Consider the following 21071-nt stretch of genomic DNA (forward strand, 5'->3'; position numbering starts at 1 on the left):
AGAGATTCCAGTCATGTACGGACAAGCTGGACAGATTTATGTCCACTCTTGAAAATAAAACGCCTAAGAGACCAAGGGAGGGGATTCAGGAGGACCCTAGGGCTAAATATCCTAGATTATTTAACCCCCTCCAAGAGGACATGAATACTTATGACCTCACTAAAGAAGACTCCCAATTCCAGGAAGATGAGGAGTTCTTAAATAGTGAAGACAACAAAACTTAGGAACAGGCGAAGGTTTTGAGGCAAACACTAACATATGTTGGGGGATGGGGGGAATTCAAGGAAGACCCAGATGAAGGTGGCTCACAGCCCTGGCAGTCACCAACAGAGTCTACAGACCCTGACATCTTAAACCTTCCCTCTCCTCAGACCACACCGGTCAGGAATCCATCACCAATAGATGATCAACCCACCTTCAATGCGCTACTTCGAAAGGCAGCAGCGCATTTTGAGATTGAAACTGGCGAAATTAGCCCTGATACTGATTTTGTGGAAAAGATCATTAAAGAAAAATCTCCCACTAGTCAAACCATTCCCCTCCCTCCTCGCCTCAGTTAAGAGACGAATTACTCCATCGCTGTCCACACCTGCACCGGTAAGAGAGTCCATCCCAGAATTGAAAAATTGTTTACTTCCTCTCAGTCAGACCCATTATACATTAGGGGTCACTCAATTCCGGGTTCCTTGGTGGTAACTACCACAAGGAAAAGAGCAGGGGTTCCGCTGTCAACCAGCGAAGCACCCCCAGACAAGGAAGGAAAGAAGCTCTATGCCCTGGGTAAAAGAATTACAGCCTTGGCAGCTTTTTCAACCAGAATTGCCAATAATAATACATTACTGGCAAGTTATGCTAATGCCCAATGGGGAAAATTACGGCAGGAACTCGGAAGTTCCTGAGCCCTCAAGAACTCGCTTATTGGCCACAGTAACAGAAGGAACTCTGATTAACCAGAGCATCATTAAAAACACTCTTGATGCTGCAGAAACAGCTGGCCGTTCCTTAGTGCAGGGAATTCTTCTGAAGCGTCATGTCTGGCTCCGCAATTCCGGTTTTATGCCAGATACACAGGCTTCACTCATTAACAAACCAATAGAGGAGTTTAACCTCTTTGGGAAGGCAGTGGACGACGCACTGGAGACTGCAAAGAAAGAGTTTGACACCCTCAAGACCTTAGACCAAATCTCAAAGCCTCCCAATAAGCGAGGATTTGGCAACAAACGCTTTTTTTGAGGGCAACGCCAACAGCAGCAGCAGCAGCAGCAACAACAGCAGTACACTACCGGCAACTGGTCTTCTACTCAGGGAACCAGTGGCCAGTACACGCAAAGAGGACAGTGCCGTGGCAAGGGCAGAGGTCGGGGCCCCACTCCCAGAGGTTCCCCGGCTACCAACACCAAATGACCCGAATATCCGGGTCCCCTCCCATGCATCACCGGTTGGGGGCCGGTTAACATCTTTCCTACCAGCATGGGAGGGAATAACATCAGACCGATGGGTATTGTCAACTATAGCCCATGGGTACTGTATAGAATTCAATCAGTTCCCCAAGTACAGACCCCTAAGGGGACGACGCCTGTCATGGGAACACCTCGCCATTCTTCTTCAAGAAGTGGAACTACTGTTACTAAAAGGAGCAATAGAGGTTGTGCCTCTATCACAGGTAATGGAAGGTATTTATTCAGTGTACTTCCTTGTACCCAAAAAGCACTTAACCATGCTCCCTGTACTAGATCTGCACCCAGCGAACAAATTTGTCAAACCTCAAAAATTTTGCATGGTGACCCTACAGGAAGTAATCCCCCTACTTTCGTAGGGAGATTACATGACAACACTGGACATGAAAGATGCATACTTTCATATTTTAATGTTGCCAGCGCACAGAAAATACCTCAGGTTCATGATAGAGGGCAAACACTACTAGTTCAGAGTGCTACCCTTCGGCATAGCGTCAGCGCCAAGGGTATTCACGAAAGTACTGGGAGTGGCAGCGGCCCACCTGCGCAGGTTGTCCATCCCAGTATACCCTCACCTCGACGATTGGCTCATAACAGGGGATTCTTACGAAACCTGCTTCTCAAATACCCAAAAGACTGTAGACTTTTTGTCCCAACTGGGCTTCTCCATCAACGAAAATAAGTCCAGCCTAGACCCCAGCCAGATGAAACAATTTCTAGGGGCTCTAATTCGAACAAAGGATGGCCTCATCTTCCCCTCCAACGAGAGGGTCCAAAATATGCTGTTTCAGATCCCTCAATATGTGGCCGATCGAGAGGTGACGGTGCGCAAAGCAAAGCGTTTGCTAGGAATGATGGCGTCATGTATATATCTGGTACCTCACGCGCGACTGCGTCCAATGCAAGAGTGGCTCAACAGCCAGTGGTGTCAGGCCAGCGGACAATGGGACGATCTAGTGGCGGTCTCGCAGGCCTTGGTTCTCTCGCTGTGGTGGTGGTCGAAGGAAAACCTTGTAATAGGGAAACCATTTGCCACCCCCGCAGTGGAGGCCACTATAACTACAGGCGCATCCCTCACAGGATGGGGGCTCACCTATCCCATCAGACTGCACACAGAGTTTGGACTCTGAACGTAGCGCCCAAACACATAAACTTGCTGGAACTGCTAACGGTCTTCAAAGCACTGAAGGCTTTCCAGGCACACCTGCAAGGGAAGACAGTGATGGTCCTCACAGACAGCACCACAGCCATGTACTATCTGAACAAGCAAGGGGGCACTCACTCTCCAGGACTGTCCAAGCTGTCCCAGAACATCTGGAAGTGGGCTCTGAAACACATGGCAGACTAACTCAGCAGAGACTTCCCTCCGTCCGCAGAGTACGAATGGTGGTTACAAGAAGTCAGTCTTCGACGTCTTCACACAATGGGGATTCCCAGAAATAGATCTGTTTGCAACTCTGGAGAACTCTCAATGCCAAGATTACGCCTCCAGGTACCCCCAGAACCAATCCAAGGGGAACGGTCTATGGATACCATGGTCAGGGAAATGTGTTTACGCTCCCCCCCCCTGCCCCCGACTCCCCTTCTCAACAAGATGCACAAGGAACCAGTTACCATGATATTAGTGGCCCCTATGTGGGCCCGGCAGCCATGGTTCGCTCACTTGATGGAAATGTACAACATGCTGTCACAGGACAAGGGCAGAACACTACACCCATGCCCACAGACCCTGCATTTAGCAGCCTGGCTCCTGAGGTCCTAGAATTTGGACATTTACAACTCCCTCAAAAATGCATGGACATTATTAAGGAGGCTAGAAAACCTCACACTTGTTACTGCTATTCCAGCAAATGGAAAAGATTTGTCATCTGGTGTAGAGATAAGAACATCAACCCAGTTGACTGCTCTCCCACACAGATTGTTCTTTATCTGACTCGCTTATTAGACTCAGGTCTGGTCTTTAATTCCATTAAAGTTCATCTAGCTGCACTTTCTGCGTACACCACTTCTCAAGACAGTGTCATGTTGGAAAGTCCCAGTTATTAAGGCATTCATGGAGGGAGTAAAGAGAATACACCCTTCTATAGTTAACTCAGCTCCCGGATGGGACCTAAATGTGGTACTTACCAGGCTTATGGACTCACCCTTTGAACCCATGCACAAAGCATCCCTTAAGAACCTCACTCCTAAAACTGCTTTCCTAATAGCTATCACCTCCATTAGGAGAGTGAGTGAACTACAAGCGCTCTCTATGCTAGACCCCTTTGTAACACTTCACAAGGATAAGGTGGTTCGACGCACACACAATTAACTTCTAAATTCCATGTCAACCAATCTATAGAACTACCAACGTTCTTTCAGAACCCTTCAAGTTTGGGAGAAAAGAGCCTGCATACACTAGATGTACGCAGGGCTGTCATGTTTTACATGGAAAGAACTAGACCTCTGAGAAAGACTAATCAGTTCTTTGTCTCGGTGGCAGCAGGAAGAGAAGGAGATGCAGTTTCAAAATCCACTATATCTAGATGGATTGTCCAATGCATCACTCTGTTACACTCTTGCTAAGAGAGAACTAGCCTTCAAGCCAAGAGCACATTCTACTCGAGGCACTGGGGCTTCCATAGCATTCATTGCAAATGTCCCTCTGGAGTCCATTTGCAAAGCGCCAACCTGGAGTTCTGTACACACCTTTACAAAACACTACTGTCTAGATGCCCACTCTAGATCTGATTCCCAGGTAGGGCAAGCAGTGTTAAGACATCTATTTTCTACTGTTCCTTCTCACAACCCACCTCCAACTCTGGGTACTCCTCGCTAGTCTATGCACAGCATGTGATTCTAAGCAGGTTAACAAACATCAGAAGACAATGCATTACTTACCGTAAAAGCATTTCTGATGGTTGTATCTGCTTAGATTCACATGCGCTCACCCTTCCTCCCCGCTCGGATGGAAGGAACATAGACATCCTTACCTTTCTCTCTTTTCTGTACTCGCGTCTAATAGGCTCCCTCAGAGAAGAAAAAATTCAAACGGAGGGACCTCGACGCGTGAGGGATTGTGGGTACAATGCACGTCACTATAGGGATAGTGTTACAGACGCGCCTTGTCGACGTCCCCTTCTCGACTACGAAAAACAAAATGCAATACTCCGCAGTGACCACTGGATGTCGGACTATGCACAGCATGTGAATCTAAGCAGATACAACCATCAGAAATGCTTTTACGGTAAGTAATGCATTGTCATACAGTGTTTTACTTGTTGCTTCTTTCAATTTCTGTTCAAAAGGTCAACTTGTGACGGATGGGAAATACTGTGAAAATCTCCATTAAGTGTACTGGCTTCCCATTTAAACCTATACGTACAAGAACTTTTTTTTTTTTTTTCTTTTTTTTTAAAAAAATTGAATTTTATTTCAAGCTGCATTTTTTTAACTAGAAAACCTGTACAGGATTGGTGATGTATCTCTAACTGGGGCTAATTCTTGGGGGCTGATTTTTGCACACTATCAAATTAATGTATTTTTGCTGCACAACTTATAATAGCCAATATTTGCATAACCACCATCTGATGGGAACTCCTGGACCATAATAGTATCTCTTGTTCTATATCTATTCCACGTGTCCCCACCTACACTCATGTGAAGTGAGCATCTGTTTTACTGTTTTGACTTTTTGCCCTTGTTTGCTTGCTATTTTTCTCTCCATTCGTCTCCCTCTTATTATGTTTCTCTCTCTAAATATTTCATCATCTGTTTGACTTATCTCTCTCGCTCCCTGTCACCATCTCGTTCCCTCTCACGCTCTCCCTCTTGCCAATTTCGTTTGTGCCCTTTCTAGTTGCCCACCAGTCCTACTCTGCCAACGGCTGGTCTACTGCAGGGCAGCAAACGTATGGTTGGGGAACCCAACCAGCAAAAGGTTTGCCGCAAAGACTCGGTACTTGCTGCAGGAGACTATAATAAATGATTATGGCTAGAAATGCTTTTCGGATAGAACCACGGACAATCTCGCTTCCCCAAAGTTATAAGGGGTCTGAACACCTTTTTCTTAAAGAAGCAACACACAGGTGAATACTAATTTCTTAGTACTTTCCTTGCCTCTACTGCCTTGGGTGTTCTTACACTTGCATTTCCACTGTCTTCCCTTCACACCAACATTTGTAAAGAACTCTCCAAATTCTTGGCTATTGTATCTATATTCTTATTGCATTGCCAACACAAGAGCAAAACGTCTTGACAAACATTGCTACGGCAACTTTGTTGCTTGATGCACTTCACTTATTGTTATCCTTGTCCTCAACTTTGTGTCAAACAGCCTGTGTATATGTTTGTGTATTTATTAAGCACAAACATTTTCCAGTGAGGACAATGTGGTGCTAGTATTCTGGAAGGAGCAACCTATAATGCTTCAAAATCCAAACTCTTTAGCTGAACCACATTGTGTGAGCTACATAAGGACTGAACTGGATATAGGAAGATTCTTAACAGTTTTCTGAGTTTACATCTTTCCTGATTGTGGAAGTGATGGCATTCGGTGATGAGAACCTGCGTAGAAAAGGATTAATTATCCTATTTTGCAAGCCTTCCCTTGGGAAGTAAGAAAAGATTCAATTTGTTCGAACATCAAGTATTATCTTTGTTGAGCGCATGTGTATTTAAATGTATTGCAAGTAAATGGATTCATTAGGATAGCATACGTTCTGGGCGATGCATAATATAAATGGTGTTAATTCTGTGATAGGAATCCTGTGTTAGTGATGTAGCACAGCGCCTGCATGGTTGAGTTTCATCTGTAAAGTCTCTAAGGTTCTTGCTATTTTCTTCTGAAGGACCATATAAACAGAGTTACAAAAATCCAGTCTGGCAAAGAGAAAATCATACGTTAGTTGGATTTCATTGCTAGAACTGAATAGTGTAGTAATTTCGTAAGAGTGTGTAATTGACTAAAGGACAAACCAACTTCCCTAGTCACTTGAGCAACGATGGCAAGTTGGATTCAATCACAAGGTCAGTGGGCAGTTACCCTGTGATTCTGGCCAGAAAAGGGATTGGGGGAGAACATCACTGATGGCTTTAAATGAGTGCAGGCTCAGGAGGCATCTCATTTTGAACACACATTAACATTACAATATGTTATTGCTGAACCACTCCCTTGTTAACAGCTGTCGTACCCCATTTAAAATTGGTGACTGATGGAATATATTCACCCAGATGTAAAAGGGCTTGGGTATCCTCAGCATAGGCATAAAAATCTGTTTGACGAGTGGCCGAGCAGCCCTGTGGGTCCTGCAAATGGCTCGAGTGGCATGACATTACAATGAGTCCATGTCCACAGATTGAGCCTGTCAATTAGGAAATCATGGGTCAATGCTAGTATTGAGCTGGTGATACTAAACCGGCACAATCTGCCCACTAGGATATCGTGCTTGAATGTGCCCAACGATGCAGAGAACTAAACGTATCAGCACTCCAGCAGTGCCACTAGCCTCCAGATAGCATGGAAGTAACTACCTGTTCAATACTGCTCAATACTACAGCCTGTGCGATAGCTGCTTGGTTTGAAGTCCAGTATGGTACAGTTTTTGAACAGTGTGTCAATTGTTGAGTAGCCATGCTTTCCAATATTTTATCAGAAAGGGCAAATAAGTCAGATTATGTTGTTGATGTAAATGAGTCCAAGATGGGATTGAACATCTTAACTAACCAACTTTTTGCCCATGAATATTGGTCCTAAATAAAACCTATTTTTATTTTACATTTTTCATGAAAGGTTTTTCTGTATTTTGACAAAGTAAGAAGAAAGGAGGGATATTTGTATTGGTGAAAGAGGTAGATGCTAACTATTCCAGGATTATAAACAGTTATTCGTATTTGCAGATAGCACGCTTTTATTCCTTCTAAATGGTCTCTATATGACTCTTCCAATGTGTTGTTGTTTTAATTAATTTTTTAGTGAAATTATTAGATTTGAGTTTCCATAATTGGCATTGTGTTCAGGTCTTTAAAGCTTTGTTTTTTCCATTGTCTCTATAAAGATTTGTGCGTTCTGTGTAGGTGGTTATTTCTCTTTACTCCAAACGACTACTTTTGGTGGCCCATGTTTGGCAGGTTGAGTAGAGTTCATTACTTTTGTAATATGTTCTGAGGCTCTGCATAAAATTAAAGGAGCTGCAATGTGAGGTTTCACACTTGACCATTTTCTTATTTTTTTGTTGAAACACTACGGCTTGAGAGATTATATCCCTATTGTGATAGTAAATGACTACCTAGAGGAGCCATCCAGTCAAAGGAATTTTAATTGTGTGTTGCAAATTCTGTGGATAGCGAAAATATGCCTAGGTAGTGTGTGAGTTTATTGATGAATTAAGTTAAACCTAATTAATTTAACATTTCAAGTAGCTGTTGAGATGGTAATCTATCATTCAGCAAAAACATTTTTCATCATTAGTCCAAGTTTGTTGAGTGCACAATTCTAAATTGTACTCTAGAATAGGCTTTTTTTTAGGGGTCATCTCTTTTTTGGGACTGAGCAAACATTTAACAGAAAGCACATCAAGCTAGATAGTGTTTTTGTTTTTGGGGTGAGCTATCTGGACTGAGTGATAAGGAAGGAGAAATTGTTTGTGTATCTGATAATAGTGAGAAAACCACGGCAACCGCACCATAGTTTTTATATTGAATAGTGTTTTGATATTTCTATTCAAGCGGTCCTGCTGGTCCTGCATATCTTTGGATATATTTGGGATCCGAAGGTGACCAGATGGGCTGGTAGCTGGGACCATTTGTTAACTTGCACACTGAGCCTGCTGCACGTCCTCTGGGTCAGTCTTCACATGCAGGATTAGTGATGTCCATGATTGGGAGGACGCATTAGACCCTTCCCTACACTCTGAAACAGCAGTGTCTATTAGATATTAAAGTAACATAGACTAAAAAGCCAAGAAAACCAGATATGCATGTCCAGACAACCCCTACCCAATAAGGATGTATTGCTTGAAACTCTAAACTAACACAAGTTAAATTAAAAGATACAAATATTGGAGCATCAGAGATATGATTGGGACCCTGCTGGGAACTGGTGCATGATATTTTAAAAAGAAAACGGAAAATTATGAAACCAATATATATTTAGTGCAGGGAAGGAAGCAATTGATAAGTAGATTGTTTCCATGCTAGGGATTAATGCAACTTGGTATATATAATAATAAATAATAATAATATTTTGGCACTTATATAGCGCTACGAACCCTTGGGTATCTGAGCGCTGCTTATTATTACCCACAGTGTGTGGTGTTCATTTATCGACCTCGGAAGGATGAAAGGCTGAGTTTGGCCCCGCCGGGATTCGAACCTGCGTCGGCAAGCTCTGCACGGATGTCAAAGCGAGCGCTCTACTTGCTGTGCCACTTAACCGGCATATACAGAGCAATTGTTTGGTGTGCTTGAATAGCTTTGGCGATTGGGAAGTACAAAAAATAAATTGAGGCAAGAAGACTTGAACTCTATGAAATGAGTACACTTATTCTAAATGGGGATATCACAATGTATCTGGCTAATGACCTCAACAGGCCCGCCTGTTCTAGGCTGTCGGGACTTGAAAGCACCACAAGTCATCTGTCCAGTTAATGCTGTACATGATGTTGATTGTTTTGTTTTTGCTTTAGAGCCTGGATTATGACAACACTGAGAACCAGTTGTTTATGGAAGAGGAGCGGCGCATCAACCATGCGGTGAGTAGAACATGTGTAGTGCTGTGTAAATGGAAGTGAGCATTCTAAACGTGGCTCCTAGTTCTCATGAAGAAAAGGCACACCAGATTTCCTTAGGTTTGGTATGTTTCTTGCATAGAGACTGCTTGCTTACTCTTGTTGGCTGTTGGTGGTATTGATCACTCAGCAGTTCTTTGCGAACCACAGCATCAGAACTCTGGATCGGTGTGCTTTGTCAAAGTAGGTGCAATGGAAGGAGAGTTCAAAGTTAATGGTTCCATAAAGAATTGAATTTGGGTTTTTCAGACCTTTGTAGAACTTTACAAATTGTGCTTCGAGCTGAAAGGGTGATGACAGAGTTCAATGTGTTTGATCCTCTGCTTTAAAGATTGAGAACTTAAATGGGAAGCAAAAGCCTGTGTACAATCTAAAATTGTTAGAACTTCAATATTGAATGTATTGAATGTTCATCTGTATGTCATAATGCCGAAATAAATGTGTTTCAGTTTGGTCTACGGACTGTAGCCTTGTAAAATATTTGGAAATGCAGAACTCAATGTTTGACCCATCTCACGTACCAAACAACGCAAGTCTCTTTTGCTAGCTCCTTGATATGGGCTTTTCAAAATGAATAGGTGGCTATCCAATTGGTCTACCAATGAACATGTGAGACTTCATGAACATGTACAGTGATTTTACAAATTCCTTCTAATGCTTATAAAATACTGAGTCTTGGCATTGTAATACACATAGTTTGATATTTGGTTTTAGTAAAATTGCTAAACACACAAAAGAATAATTAGCAGATACTTTCTAAAATGAATCTTAATTAATAGGTGAAACAAAGTATGGAGGGGAAAATGCTGCTGGGTTTCTGAGGGACTAGTCGCTTTACTCCTACGGCTTTGCAAGTGTTGAAATAAGAATTTGTGGAGCAGGAGCTAAAAGCAGCTCCTGGGTATCCGACATGACCCAGTAAGTAGAAGCCAACTTTGGGCATCTAGGAGATAGTACATAGCTGGATGGAAATCGAACATCCACATATGTGGCAAACTATAAACCTATCTCCATTGTATATGGCCCATTTAGAGTGTAACTATCTCCTAGATGTTATCTAATGCTCCTTCACACAAATTCCCAAATGCCAACATTTTGAATTGGAGGGAAGTCTGTGGAGTCAAATGTAGCTCCTGGGGGCTGTTAACAGCAAGCTAACCAGGCTCTAGGCTACACGCAGGAGCTAAATAGCTCACATTTCTTGGCAATTTCGAACCCTGCATTGAATCCCATCTTTTAACAAGAATTAAGGATACATGACTGAGCAGGGAATAAATCGAATAATTGTCGTTCCAGCCCCCTCTTCCTCCCCACCCAACACGCCAGGCCTACCAAAAGTTTGTAACCACAGCAATGACTGTGTTGGAACAGGTTTGTCGACTTATCCCATGCCCTCTGTTAAAATGGATTTCTAAACTCTGGCATGGTGGACAGAGTTTAGGAGGCCCCCCTAGTTTTAGTGAACCGAGAACACTCTGGTAGTTAGCCAAACCAATCCAGGTAGCATGTACAGCGGTAAAGGCTAAGTCTTGGGAGCAGTGAGTGGGGTCAGGGGTTCATAATTAGTTCACCCAGTGAAATATACAAACATTACACTTAGAAAGCAAGTACAAAAAGACTATATTTATTATAGGCCCAAAAATACACAAGGAAAATTAATCAAGCAGGTAGTGATCTCACAATATTACTAATATGAAAAATATATATACAGTCAGTTAATGCAAAGTATACAGTTAACCCGACCTACCGCCAAAATACCTGAAAGGGAAGTAGTTAACAATTGCAACAACAGTTAACAGGAATAGGAATCCTAATTTGAAACGTCCAACCTTAAGTTGGTGTTCAGTCAAAGGATCGAAAATAAAGGATCGAATGCCCTTTTGTTCGAATACAAAAGGATCGGAAAAAAAGGGGTCGAATGTTTTTTTATTTATATATTTTTTAAGGTTAGTATGCATAAAAAGAAAACGGCGGGTTGGGGGGGGATCCCCCTTAATAAAAAAAAAAAAAACATAAAAAAAATCGACCCTTTTTTTCGGTCCTTTTGGTGTCGAAAAAAGGCATTTAAGCCTTTTCTTTTCGATCCTTTGACCTACAACCCCTTAAGTTGAATGAGGCCTTATGCCCAAAAGTTAACAAATACTTTAGAAGTTGAAAAAAAGTAATGTAAAGGTTCCAGTGGATGTGAAGATTAGTCTCATAGATTTGCAAAGGGGTTTACTGGTTAGTAAAATACTTTTCTTATCTATTGGAGGGCTTTTCCAACAGGGCTTGTAAAAGCAAAATATTGTGAAACAAATCTTCACAAACTTTATAATGGAGGAGATCGGGGCACCAGTAAGTATGGCGACTACTTGCGACCGGTACTCTGATTTTTTTCCCAAGTACTTGGCAGGTTCAAGGAGAGTAGCTGGAGGTAGGTTTTCCTGCCGTTGGATGTAGTAGAGGATGCCCAGGCGCTGCGGTTGCAAGCAACGTTCCGGTTGGGTCCAAGAGTTGAGTGGAACCCTTTTCAGTGTAGATATGCAGCAGGCACTGATACAGGGTTCTTAAGGACACTCTACCAGACAGGGGATGGCCAGTTCCAGTGACAGTCGCTGCACATGGGCGATAGCAGCCGTCTCAGTAGTCCCAGTCAAAGGAAGCCTTCTAGTACACGGCCCATTGATGCTGGTACGCTAAAACTGTGCAGGGAGGCTACTGGCAGGACTAGCTGGAAACCCTCACCGGATGAAAACTCAGAACTGCAACGCTTCTGGCATGGTAGCCTGGAACGAAGTTGGTGAGTCCACCTGGTGATTCAGGGACTCGTCGGACTCATCCGAAGACTCCATGCTGCAGGAATGCTAAAAGGCATAGAGACTGGTTGGTCTAGCCAGTTAAAAGGGTTGAAGCACCAGCAAGAGTCTTCTAAGATCAGTAGCCAGACAGGGCTTCACCCGGGACAGCAGCAAGAAATAGTCACAGGGCCTCTTCAGGATTTATTCCCTGGTCTTCCGTCATCTGCACAAGATACTTGGCTCCTCTTCTCAGTTGCTGGAATGGCTGCAGGACTCCTTCTTATCCCACATTCTTGGAAGGGCTCAGACTCAGCCCTGCAATGGAAAGATTTGCTGACACATGCACACCAGCAGTGGTCCAAGGACCATTGTGGAGCTGACTCATGCATGCGCACTAGACATACTGGCACCAGTATGTGGATTTGGACCAGACAGTCCCAGCCCACTTCCTGAGCCCAGGCACACATGACATGCACTAGCCCACGAAAGCCACTGCTTTCCTTGGCAAATGCATGACCATGAAAGGAAATTCCTGACCTGAGAAGCGCAAATCTTGTGGCAAGGCCATTTTAGGACACTAACCACAGTTAATAGTCAAACGTGGTAAATGCGAGGGAGGTAAATAAAAATATAGCAAAAATGTAACTTCTGCTGCCACCAACTTGTCTTTAGGCACATTAAAAGGTAACCAAAATTCCCTTTGGTGTAGATCTAGGGTGAGCCATAAGTATCCCCATTGCACTGCATTGAAAGATGCTTTGTGCAATATGAAAGTTGCCCAAAACGGATAACAAGTAAAAAGGGAAACCTAATTCCCAGTACTGACAGTCTGCAGGACTAGTCTGTTTCCCAGAGCAAAAAAGCAAAATGAGCAAAAGGCTTCACTTCACTGCAAAAAGTCAGGACAAGGTGTAAAACGAAATCAAAATGGTTGGGGGTCCATAGAATATAGAGAAGTTGCCTAGTAGAGCGACTTTCCTAACATACTCCACCCACACTCCCTTATGTTTATGTTTGAGTTTATATAGCGCTTTACTCCAAAGCGCTTTAAATAATAATAGGTATATAATGAAAGAAGCATATTTACAAACTTGAAACAAACCAGTATGTAGAACAATTTACTCAGAAGGAGGGGGAGGGAGGGGAACTCCCAGGTGACCTTAACGCCCTTGGGTGGTTACAGCATCCAATATGAGGTCATCGGGAGGAGGGCGGAAGGAGGGAGGGGAAGGGAAGGGGGGGGTCAGGGGTTTAGGGAGGAGAGTTGGGGGGCAGGGGGAGTGGAGAAGGGCTTTCAGGGAGGAGCGGAAAGATCTGGAGATGGAGCGGATAGAGAGAGGAGGGGAGTTCCAGTGAAGGGGGGCCAAGAGTTGGAAGGAGCGGAAGCATGATGAGGCACAAGGGCTAGGGGTACAGTGAGAAGGTATAGGTCAGCTGAGCAGAGAGCGCAGGAGGGAGAGTAGAATGAGAGGAGGGAGGAAAGATAGGGGGGGGGGGGTTGCAAGGTCATTGAGAGATTTGTAGACCAGGCAGAGGAATTTAAATTTCAATTGTGAGAGGAAGAGGAGCCAGCTGAGTTGAGAGGTAGAAATAGTCTCGAGTACGGATAGAGGCGTGGTAGATGGATTTAAGGGGAGTCAGGTGAGGGACAAGGAGTCCGAAGAGAGGAGCAGTAGAAGAGACGGGAGAAAATAAGGGAGGAGATTAGGCGTTTAGAAGCGTGAAAGGTGAGGGAGGGGCGGATCTTGCGGATGTTGAAGAGGTGGTGCCGACAGGCACTAGAGGTTAGAGAGATGTGGTTGGAGGAGGAGAGAGAGGAGTCAATATGGAAGCCAAGGTGGCGGGCATGGGTCAAGACGGGGAAATTGGAAGGGGGGAAAGTGGATGAAAGGAGGAGGGGAAGGTGAGTGTTGGGAGGGAAGAAAAGCACTTCAGTCTTATCAGTATTGAGGGAAAGAAAGTGGGATGACGTCCAGTTTTTTATGGCCATGAGGCAGGAAGAGAGTGTGGTGGAGGTCTCGGGCAAAATGGCAGCACCCAGAGCCCTGTCAACCCAATGCCTTGGGCATAGCCTGGGTAGGCCTAAAAAATCCATGCAGCCTTTTGGTCAGTGTAGAGATAACCTGTGACTTCCACTTGCTAGTTCAAGTATACTGCTTTTCTTTTGATCCCAAGAGTGACCTTTGCTTGACAAGTGTCTGCTTTTTTTTGTAATTTTTTTTTTTATAACACATTTTATTGATTTTATAAGAACAACACTTAGTCAATACATTCCAAACATACAATGCTGTGCATTAAGTATGTATGTATGGGTACTTCTACATATCTCGGCCGGTAGCCTTGTGTTATATATACAGATCAGGTTGGTCTCACATGTTGATCAAGTGTTGCAGATTAGTGTCACTAATTTTCCTCCCATCTTTGCCAAATTTTATACGCCTTTCTGGGGCAACCTCTAGTGGTGTATACCCTGATCTCCATTGCAATAGACGCAGCCACATCTGCCACCCATTGCTCATATTGTGGAGTGAGATTTGAGCCCCACAATTGTGCCACGTTCCTTTTAGCGAGTTCTGTGACCGTTGAGAATAAAAGTCTTTCGAAGCGGGACAGCTCAGTGTCCACTCCCAGTATCAACAATTTGGGGTCCATGGGTACTACTCGGTCAATGACCGTTGAGATTCTGTCGCAGCATTTCTGCCAACAGAGTTGGATTTGTGGACATTTCCACAGGATATGAAAGAAGGTTCCTCTCTCTTAGCGACATCTCAGACCGTTGGCGTCTGTTGTTTTCCCCCATTGGTATAGCGCCTCTCTTGGGTAGTATATCCTGTGCAGTATTTTGAGTTGAACCAGTCTGATTCTAGCAGAGATGGCTGTTTCCCTGGGGTACATTAGGGCTGTGGTCCAGTCCTCTGGTTGGAATGGTCCCACGTCTTTTTCCCATTTGGTTTTTAGGCCACAGAGCTCTGGTGCTGCGAATGAGGAAATTGCATTATACATTGTGGAAGTTATTTTGACATCAATTCGGTCTAGTACAATATTTCTTTCAATTGGTGTGCATTCAGGCATATCGGATAGGTCTGTCACATGTGTTGTGAGTGCGTGCAACATTTGCCTATATTGGAAGTGTTCTGTCAAAGGTAGGCCAAATCTATTCCTTAGGGTCTCAAAGAACACTATTTTACCATCTTGTCACATCCCCGATCCTGGTTACCCCAGCTGCTTCCCAACTTGCCCACTTTGGAAGCTTGTTGAGCTCTGGTAGATGTCCATTTCTCCACACGGGCTACGCTGGTGTAATCTTCCCCTCCCAGCCTAGGTGTCTTTGTGCGTCCATCCATACCTGTGCTCTATGAGCAGTTGTTGTATTAGGAGTTGGGCGCGCTATGATTTGATGAAGACTCTCCATTGGGGAGAACCCCTGTCCTACACGTGTATCTGCTCGGATGTGTGGGAGTTCGGTATTGTTGTGTAAGATATCATTTACAACTGCCATTTGGGTGGCCCAATAATGTTTGCAGTTGGGGGAGTCCGATGCCTCCTTCCCAGATGGAACCTTGCAAGGTGCTTAGGGCAATCCGCCGGTGACCCCCTCCCCAATGCAGTTTCTAGAGTATCCTGTCTATCTTGCGGAACTCTGTCTTAGGTATATGTAATGGTGTGTTCTGTAGAGTGTATAGGAACCACAGGAGGGCCAGCATCTTAAACAACGCCGCTCTCCCCAGTAGAGTAAGGGAAAGAGCCATCCAGTGTCTCAGATCATTCGCAAATCTATCAATGATTGGATATAGGTTCTGGGCACATAGTCCGTGAGGTCGTTCGTGACATGTACGCCGAGGTAGCGGAATTGTTCGGTTTCCACTCTGTACGGGCAGGTATCTGGGGTCATGTTGCTTATCCCTTTGATCGGGAATAGTATCTATTTGTTCCAATTTACCCTCAACCCACTAAACAACCCATACCTCTTCAATATTTGTGTGACAATGGGACAGGATTCCGATGGGTTACTTTGGTAAATCAGCAGGTCGTCTGCATACAGGGAAACGCTATCCTCCCAGTCGTGAGCCCAGTGAAAACCCCTCCACGATTGCGTGTCCCTTAGTAGTATTGAACCCATGGCAATCATCACGAACAACATTGCAGACAGGGGGCATCCTTGTCTTGTCCCCTTGCCCAATCTAATGCTTCGCAAGGACCATCCATTTAGAGTAATCTCAGCTGTTGGGGCGCTATACAGGAGTTTAACCCAGCCCATAAATTGGTCACCAAATCCCATTCCACTCCTTATCGTCCACAGGGCCTCCGAATAGACCAAGTCAAATGCCTTCTCAAAATCGATGGTGGAGTTCAAGTGACTCCCGTAGCACTGGTGCCTACTCAATGGCCACGTGAAGCTTGTGGATATTCATCCGTGTGGACCTTTGGGGCATAAAGCCGCACTGTTCTGGGTGGATGAGAGAAGTTATTACCTTTTGCAATCTATTAGCAAGGATCTTCGCTAGGACTTTGACCTCTGCATTTATAAGCGAGATCGGCCGGTAGGAGCTGCATATATCTGGTCGTTTGCCTTTCTTAGGGATCACCATTATGCTGGCCTTCTGCAGGTCTGGGGGGAGGATTCCCTTTTCTTTGGAGTGCAGAAACATGTTAAGCATGTGTGGTGCCACTTCACTACTCCCAGTCTTCTTCCATGTTTCCACTGGGAACCCATTTGGGCCCTGGGTTTTCCCAGTTTGAAGTTGGGATCGAGCAGTTACTAGTTCTTCTGAGATCTCTTTCTAGGTTCATTCTTTGTGTATCATCTAGGGACGGAAGGGTAATTTCGTCTAGTATGGCAAGATCTACTGGATCATTGAGGGCAGCGTACAGTGTCTCATAATAGGCCGCAAAGCACTCTGCAATGTCCCGGTCAGTCGAGACCCGTCCTACATTTACTATGATTGTTTCTAACTTGCTGATGTCCTTCGTCCCTCTTTTCCAACATTTTACTGCCTTTGTCCCCGGTCTCGTATAGCCTAGCCCGCATTGTTCTGTGCGCTTGCTTTGCGCAATTCAGCGTTACATTTTGTAGCTTCTTTTGCGCCAGGACTAGGGCTCTGTTATCCTCAACTGCTCTTGTGTTTGTATAAAGTGTCTCAGCTCTCTGCACTTCGATTTCAGCACCCTCCACATCTTTCCTGTGCGCTTTTTTGTGTGTTGCTGTCCACCCCAGGATTTCACCCCTCAGAGTTGCCTTATGCGGCTCCCACAGTATCACATTGTCATCTATCGAGCTCTGATTCCGCTCGAAGTATGAGGATGTGGCCTTTTGGATTTTCTCCACCAAATCCGGGAAGCCTAGATAATGGCTATTTAGCCGCTAGGTTGGTGGGGGTTGGGGTTTTTCTGTTTCAAGTAGTATCATTAGCAGTGAATGGTCTGATATACCTTGGGGAAGTAGGGTTGCCTCCGTTACCTTATGTACGTTTTCAGCAGGAATGAAGAAATGGTCCAGCCTGGATAGTGACGCATGTGCACCGGTGTGGAACGAGTATTGACGCCCTGTCAGGTGTAAGTCCTGCCACACGTCCCTCAGCCCCAATGCTGATGCGAAGGTAGCCAGATTGGTTGTTATTGCTAGGTTTCTACCCTTTATATGTGTGTGATCTTCCTCGACATTCATCACTTCGTTGAAGTCCCCTCCTATTATCGGGGTGTCTGCTACATTGTTAGCTATTATGGGTGTGATATCTTCCAATAAGGTGGACATGAGCGTTGGGGGGTGAGTAGACCACTAGTGTGGCAAGTCTGATTCCCCAGTGTACCATGTTTGAATACAAACCTTCCCCCGTGTCTTGGATTATGTTGGAGATCAGATCTCAATGGGAGTTTTTTTTATGAATTAATATCAATACTCCTCTCGAACCCATGGAGAATCCTGCATGTACTGCTGTACGATACTTAGCTCTCTTGAAGAGTTGGCATGTTGTGCCTGCCAGATGGGTTTCTGTGAGGAGTACTATATCTGGATTATGTCGGTTTAGAAACTGTCACCAACCTTCTTTTAATACTATTACCTAGGCCGTTCACGTTCCAAGTCCAGAGACAAAGCTTTTTGGTGTTAGGCCCAGTTAGAGGCATTGTGTGCTTTACTAACATTGTCTTTTAGGCTGTCGCAGCCTCTATAGGAGGTGTTCTTTGCTCTTTTGATCTGGGGTACCCTGTTAACATACTGTTTTTGGTGTGAACAATCGAGCCGTGCATGCTTTACTAAGAACTTTCCCAATTCCCCCATCCCCATACTCCATCCCAAACAGAAGCATCTGTCGCCCTAACAAATTAAACATAAATTAACACATCAACTCCTTATGTTCAACATCACCAAACCTGCAAAATCAGGTATACAACAGTTAGTTAAAGAGTGTTACCCATCTCCATCTCAAGCCAACTTTTAACGTGGGTTCGTGCAGTCTGGGGCTGCCAGCCGTTCTGAAGCAGATGCAATTCAATCACTCCAAATTTGGATTTTTTGAAGCAGCAAACAATCCGCTTTACTGCTTATCTCTTCGCATAACATTAGCCGCAGGGTCCCTGCGGTTTGAGCCACTGGCTGTTGGCGATGGGTTCAACAGCAGCATCAACAGATTTGTTGCGTGTTTGTGTCTGTGTCGTATCCTAATGCATTTCTTATTGCTACACCATTGTTGTGCTTGTCGGTCATTATTTTCGTTTGCGATTTGCTTCAGGTTATCGTCATGGGTGCTCAGGAGATGCTCTCTCCGGCCGTGGTCGGTACCTGACATTTTCTTGCCTTGGGTTCGGCCTCCAGTCACCCTCCAGATGGTTCTCTGCCCAGTCCCATGCCTCCCTGGGGTCCGTAAAGTGTACAGTTGTTCCATTGTGATATATTTTCAAGTGTGTTGGGAACAAGAGCCCATATTTTACATTAAGGGACTGCAGCTTCCTCTTAAGTGGATCGAAGGATTGTCTCGCCTTTTGTACCTCCCTGGTGAAGTCAGGGAAGAAGGCAATTCTGGATCCATTGTATGTCACGGAGCCTTTGGTTCTGGCCATTTGGAGTATGGCATCTCGATCCCTATAATTGAGGAGTTTTGCAATCACTGTGCGCGGGGGAGCTCCCGGGACTTATCTGCCCGCTGGGATACGGTGGGCACGTTTGATTGAGAAAAATGTTGATAGGGCCTTGGGAGCAAATAGATGAGCAAGCCATTGCTCTGGGAAATAACTCCATGCTCGGACCCTCTGACTTTTCTGTCAGTCCGAGAATTCGGATGTTCTATCTCGCTCTTCCCTCTCCCTCCTCCACTCGTTCCTCCAATGTTTTGAGACGCGCCAGTACCCCTGTCATTTGCTGACTCACAGTTCTCAGGCCGTCGTCTGTTTCAGATGTGTGTGCATGGACTGGACGAGGGTGCGGACTGGACGAGGGTGCGGACTGGACGATGATAATGACCGACGAATCTGTGAAGCGGACGAGTATGAGGAATCGGACGAATATGTGCAACGGACGATACCTAACATGCTTTGGAATGATGGAAACACTTGAAAACATGCATCATACCACACCGCACGCTTACTCTCCCCCTTACACCACCACTCATCTAAAACACAGAGATACTATGACACCATTCGGTATAACTGTTCTCATATCTACATCTCCCGCTCACTCCACATCACTCTAAGTAATCATTGCTGGTTGTACACCCCCCAGCCAGGCGTTCTCCTCAGGCCTAACGCAGCCACACTCTCTCTGGGTAAAACCGACCAGAGCGAACACATACTCCTGACCTCTCAACCACCACACCTACAGCTAAGAAGCAGCTACCACTCGATTTCCGCACCAGCTGCACACATACCCGGTGCGCACACGCACTTTTGCTCTCCCTCTACTCCCTCTACTGACCTGAACTTCGGTTCCCAAGGGCGTTCAACCTACCAGCGCCTTCAGACCATACCAATGGTATATAAGGCGCTATATAAATGAAAAATAACATAACATAACATATGCAGCCCTCAGCTGCTAGCGTGCGAGCTGTAAACTTCTGTAGATCCTGGCGCAGAAGTGATACCTCTGTGCCTATGCCGTCCATCTTTTTTTCCATAGAGGTTCTTGAGTTGGCTATGGCATTCATAACATCCTTCAGGGGCAGTTGGTTTTCAGCATTTCCCATTGCCTCGCCAGGGTTGCTTTGCTCGTGTGTGGGATTTGTGTACTGCTCCGTTTTAGTCTGTGTGCTCGCATTCCTTGCCCTTTCTTTCCCCATGGTGGTGTGGCTGATATTTCCTTAGTTGTGTACTCTTCGTGTTGCACAGTGCCCACTGGGTGGGTGGAGGGGAGTTTCCCCGTCGAGTGGGCAATCCACAGCGCTGTGTGTCGTGTCGGCGAGCGGTGTTTGCGCAAGATGTTGTCTTGGCGTTTTTCGTTGCTGTTTGTGCTGCTGTATCGCATCTCCAATGACAGTTCAGTACATTTTGTGGTTTGCACTTCAGCTTCAATGCGACAGTGTATGTCCCCCTCTCCCTTTTAGTAGTGGTTAGTACAGTACCAGTCTGTCTCATTTAGTAGCCGTCCTTCTTGTTATAGAGCCGTGTGTATCCAAACTCAGTGTGGCGCCGTAGTAGTGCCGGAGCGTTGTATCCACCATGCGCCAAGCCCAAGTGGAAGCCGGCTGCTGTAGTAGTTTGGGTCAGCTCCCCTCTCCCACGCTTCGGCAAGGGTTTGTGTTCGATGCTGGTAATGCCCAAGATGTTGTGCAGTCGCGTTTATGCTCCCAGCGCAACAATGGCAGCAGTGTCACTTTGGCGAACTGCATGATGATCTAGCCAAATGTTCTGGTTGTGTGGCTTTGTCTGGGTTCTCGTGTCTTTCGCTTATCTCCAGGCTGGAAGACCTCTACAATGTCATGCAGTGTCCGCTTACTTCCGTTAGTGCCTCTATTTGGGAGCCCAGGTCCACCCAGGCAGGCAGTACTAACCACGGTGTGTTAGCTTATCGTTTAGTTGTTTTTTTTCTGTAGGGTGACTATCCTTGGCCGTATTCATAGAAAGATCTTACACATTAATTT

General features: G+C 45.1%; 1 protein-coding gene across 2 annotated transcripts in view; it reads left to right on the forward strand.

Annotated features, from left to right (window-relative positions):
• Positions 1 to 21071, forward strand: part of CLCN7 (chloride voltage-gated channel 7) — an 823350-nt gene that overhangs the window by 95808 nt on the left and 706471 nt on the right. For both annotated transcript variants that reach the window (XM_069646815.1, XM_069646816.1), the window contains one exon: positions 9122 to 9187. In XM_069646815.1, the coding sequence (XP_069502916.1) occupies positions 9122 to 9187 (66 nt within the window). The remainder of the gene's footprint in view (positions 1 to 9121; positions 9188 to 21071) is intronic.

Source organism: Ambystoma mexicanum, chromosome 2q, assembly GCF_040938575.1.
Source record: "Ambystoma mexicanum isolate Mex_15411 chromosome 2q, UKY_AmexF1_1, whole genome shotgun sequence".
In the NCBI taxonomy this organism is placed as follows: Eukaryota; Metazoa; Chordata; class Amphibia; order Caudata; family Ambystomatidae; genus Ambystoma; species Ambystoma mexicanum.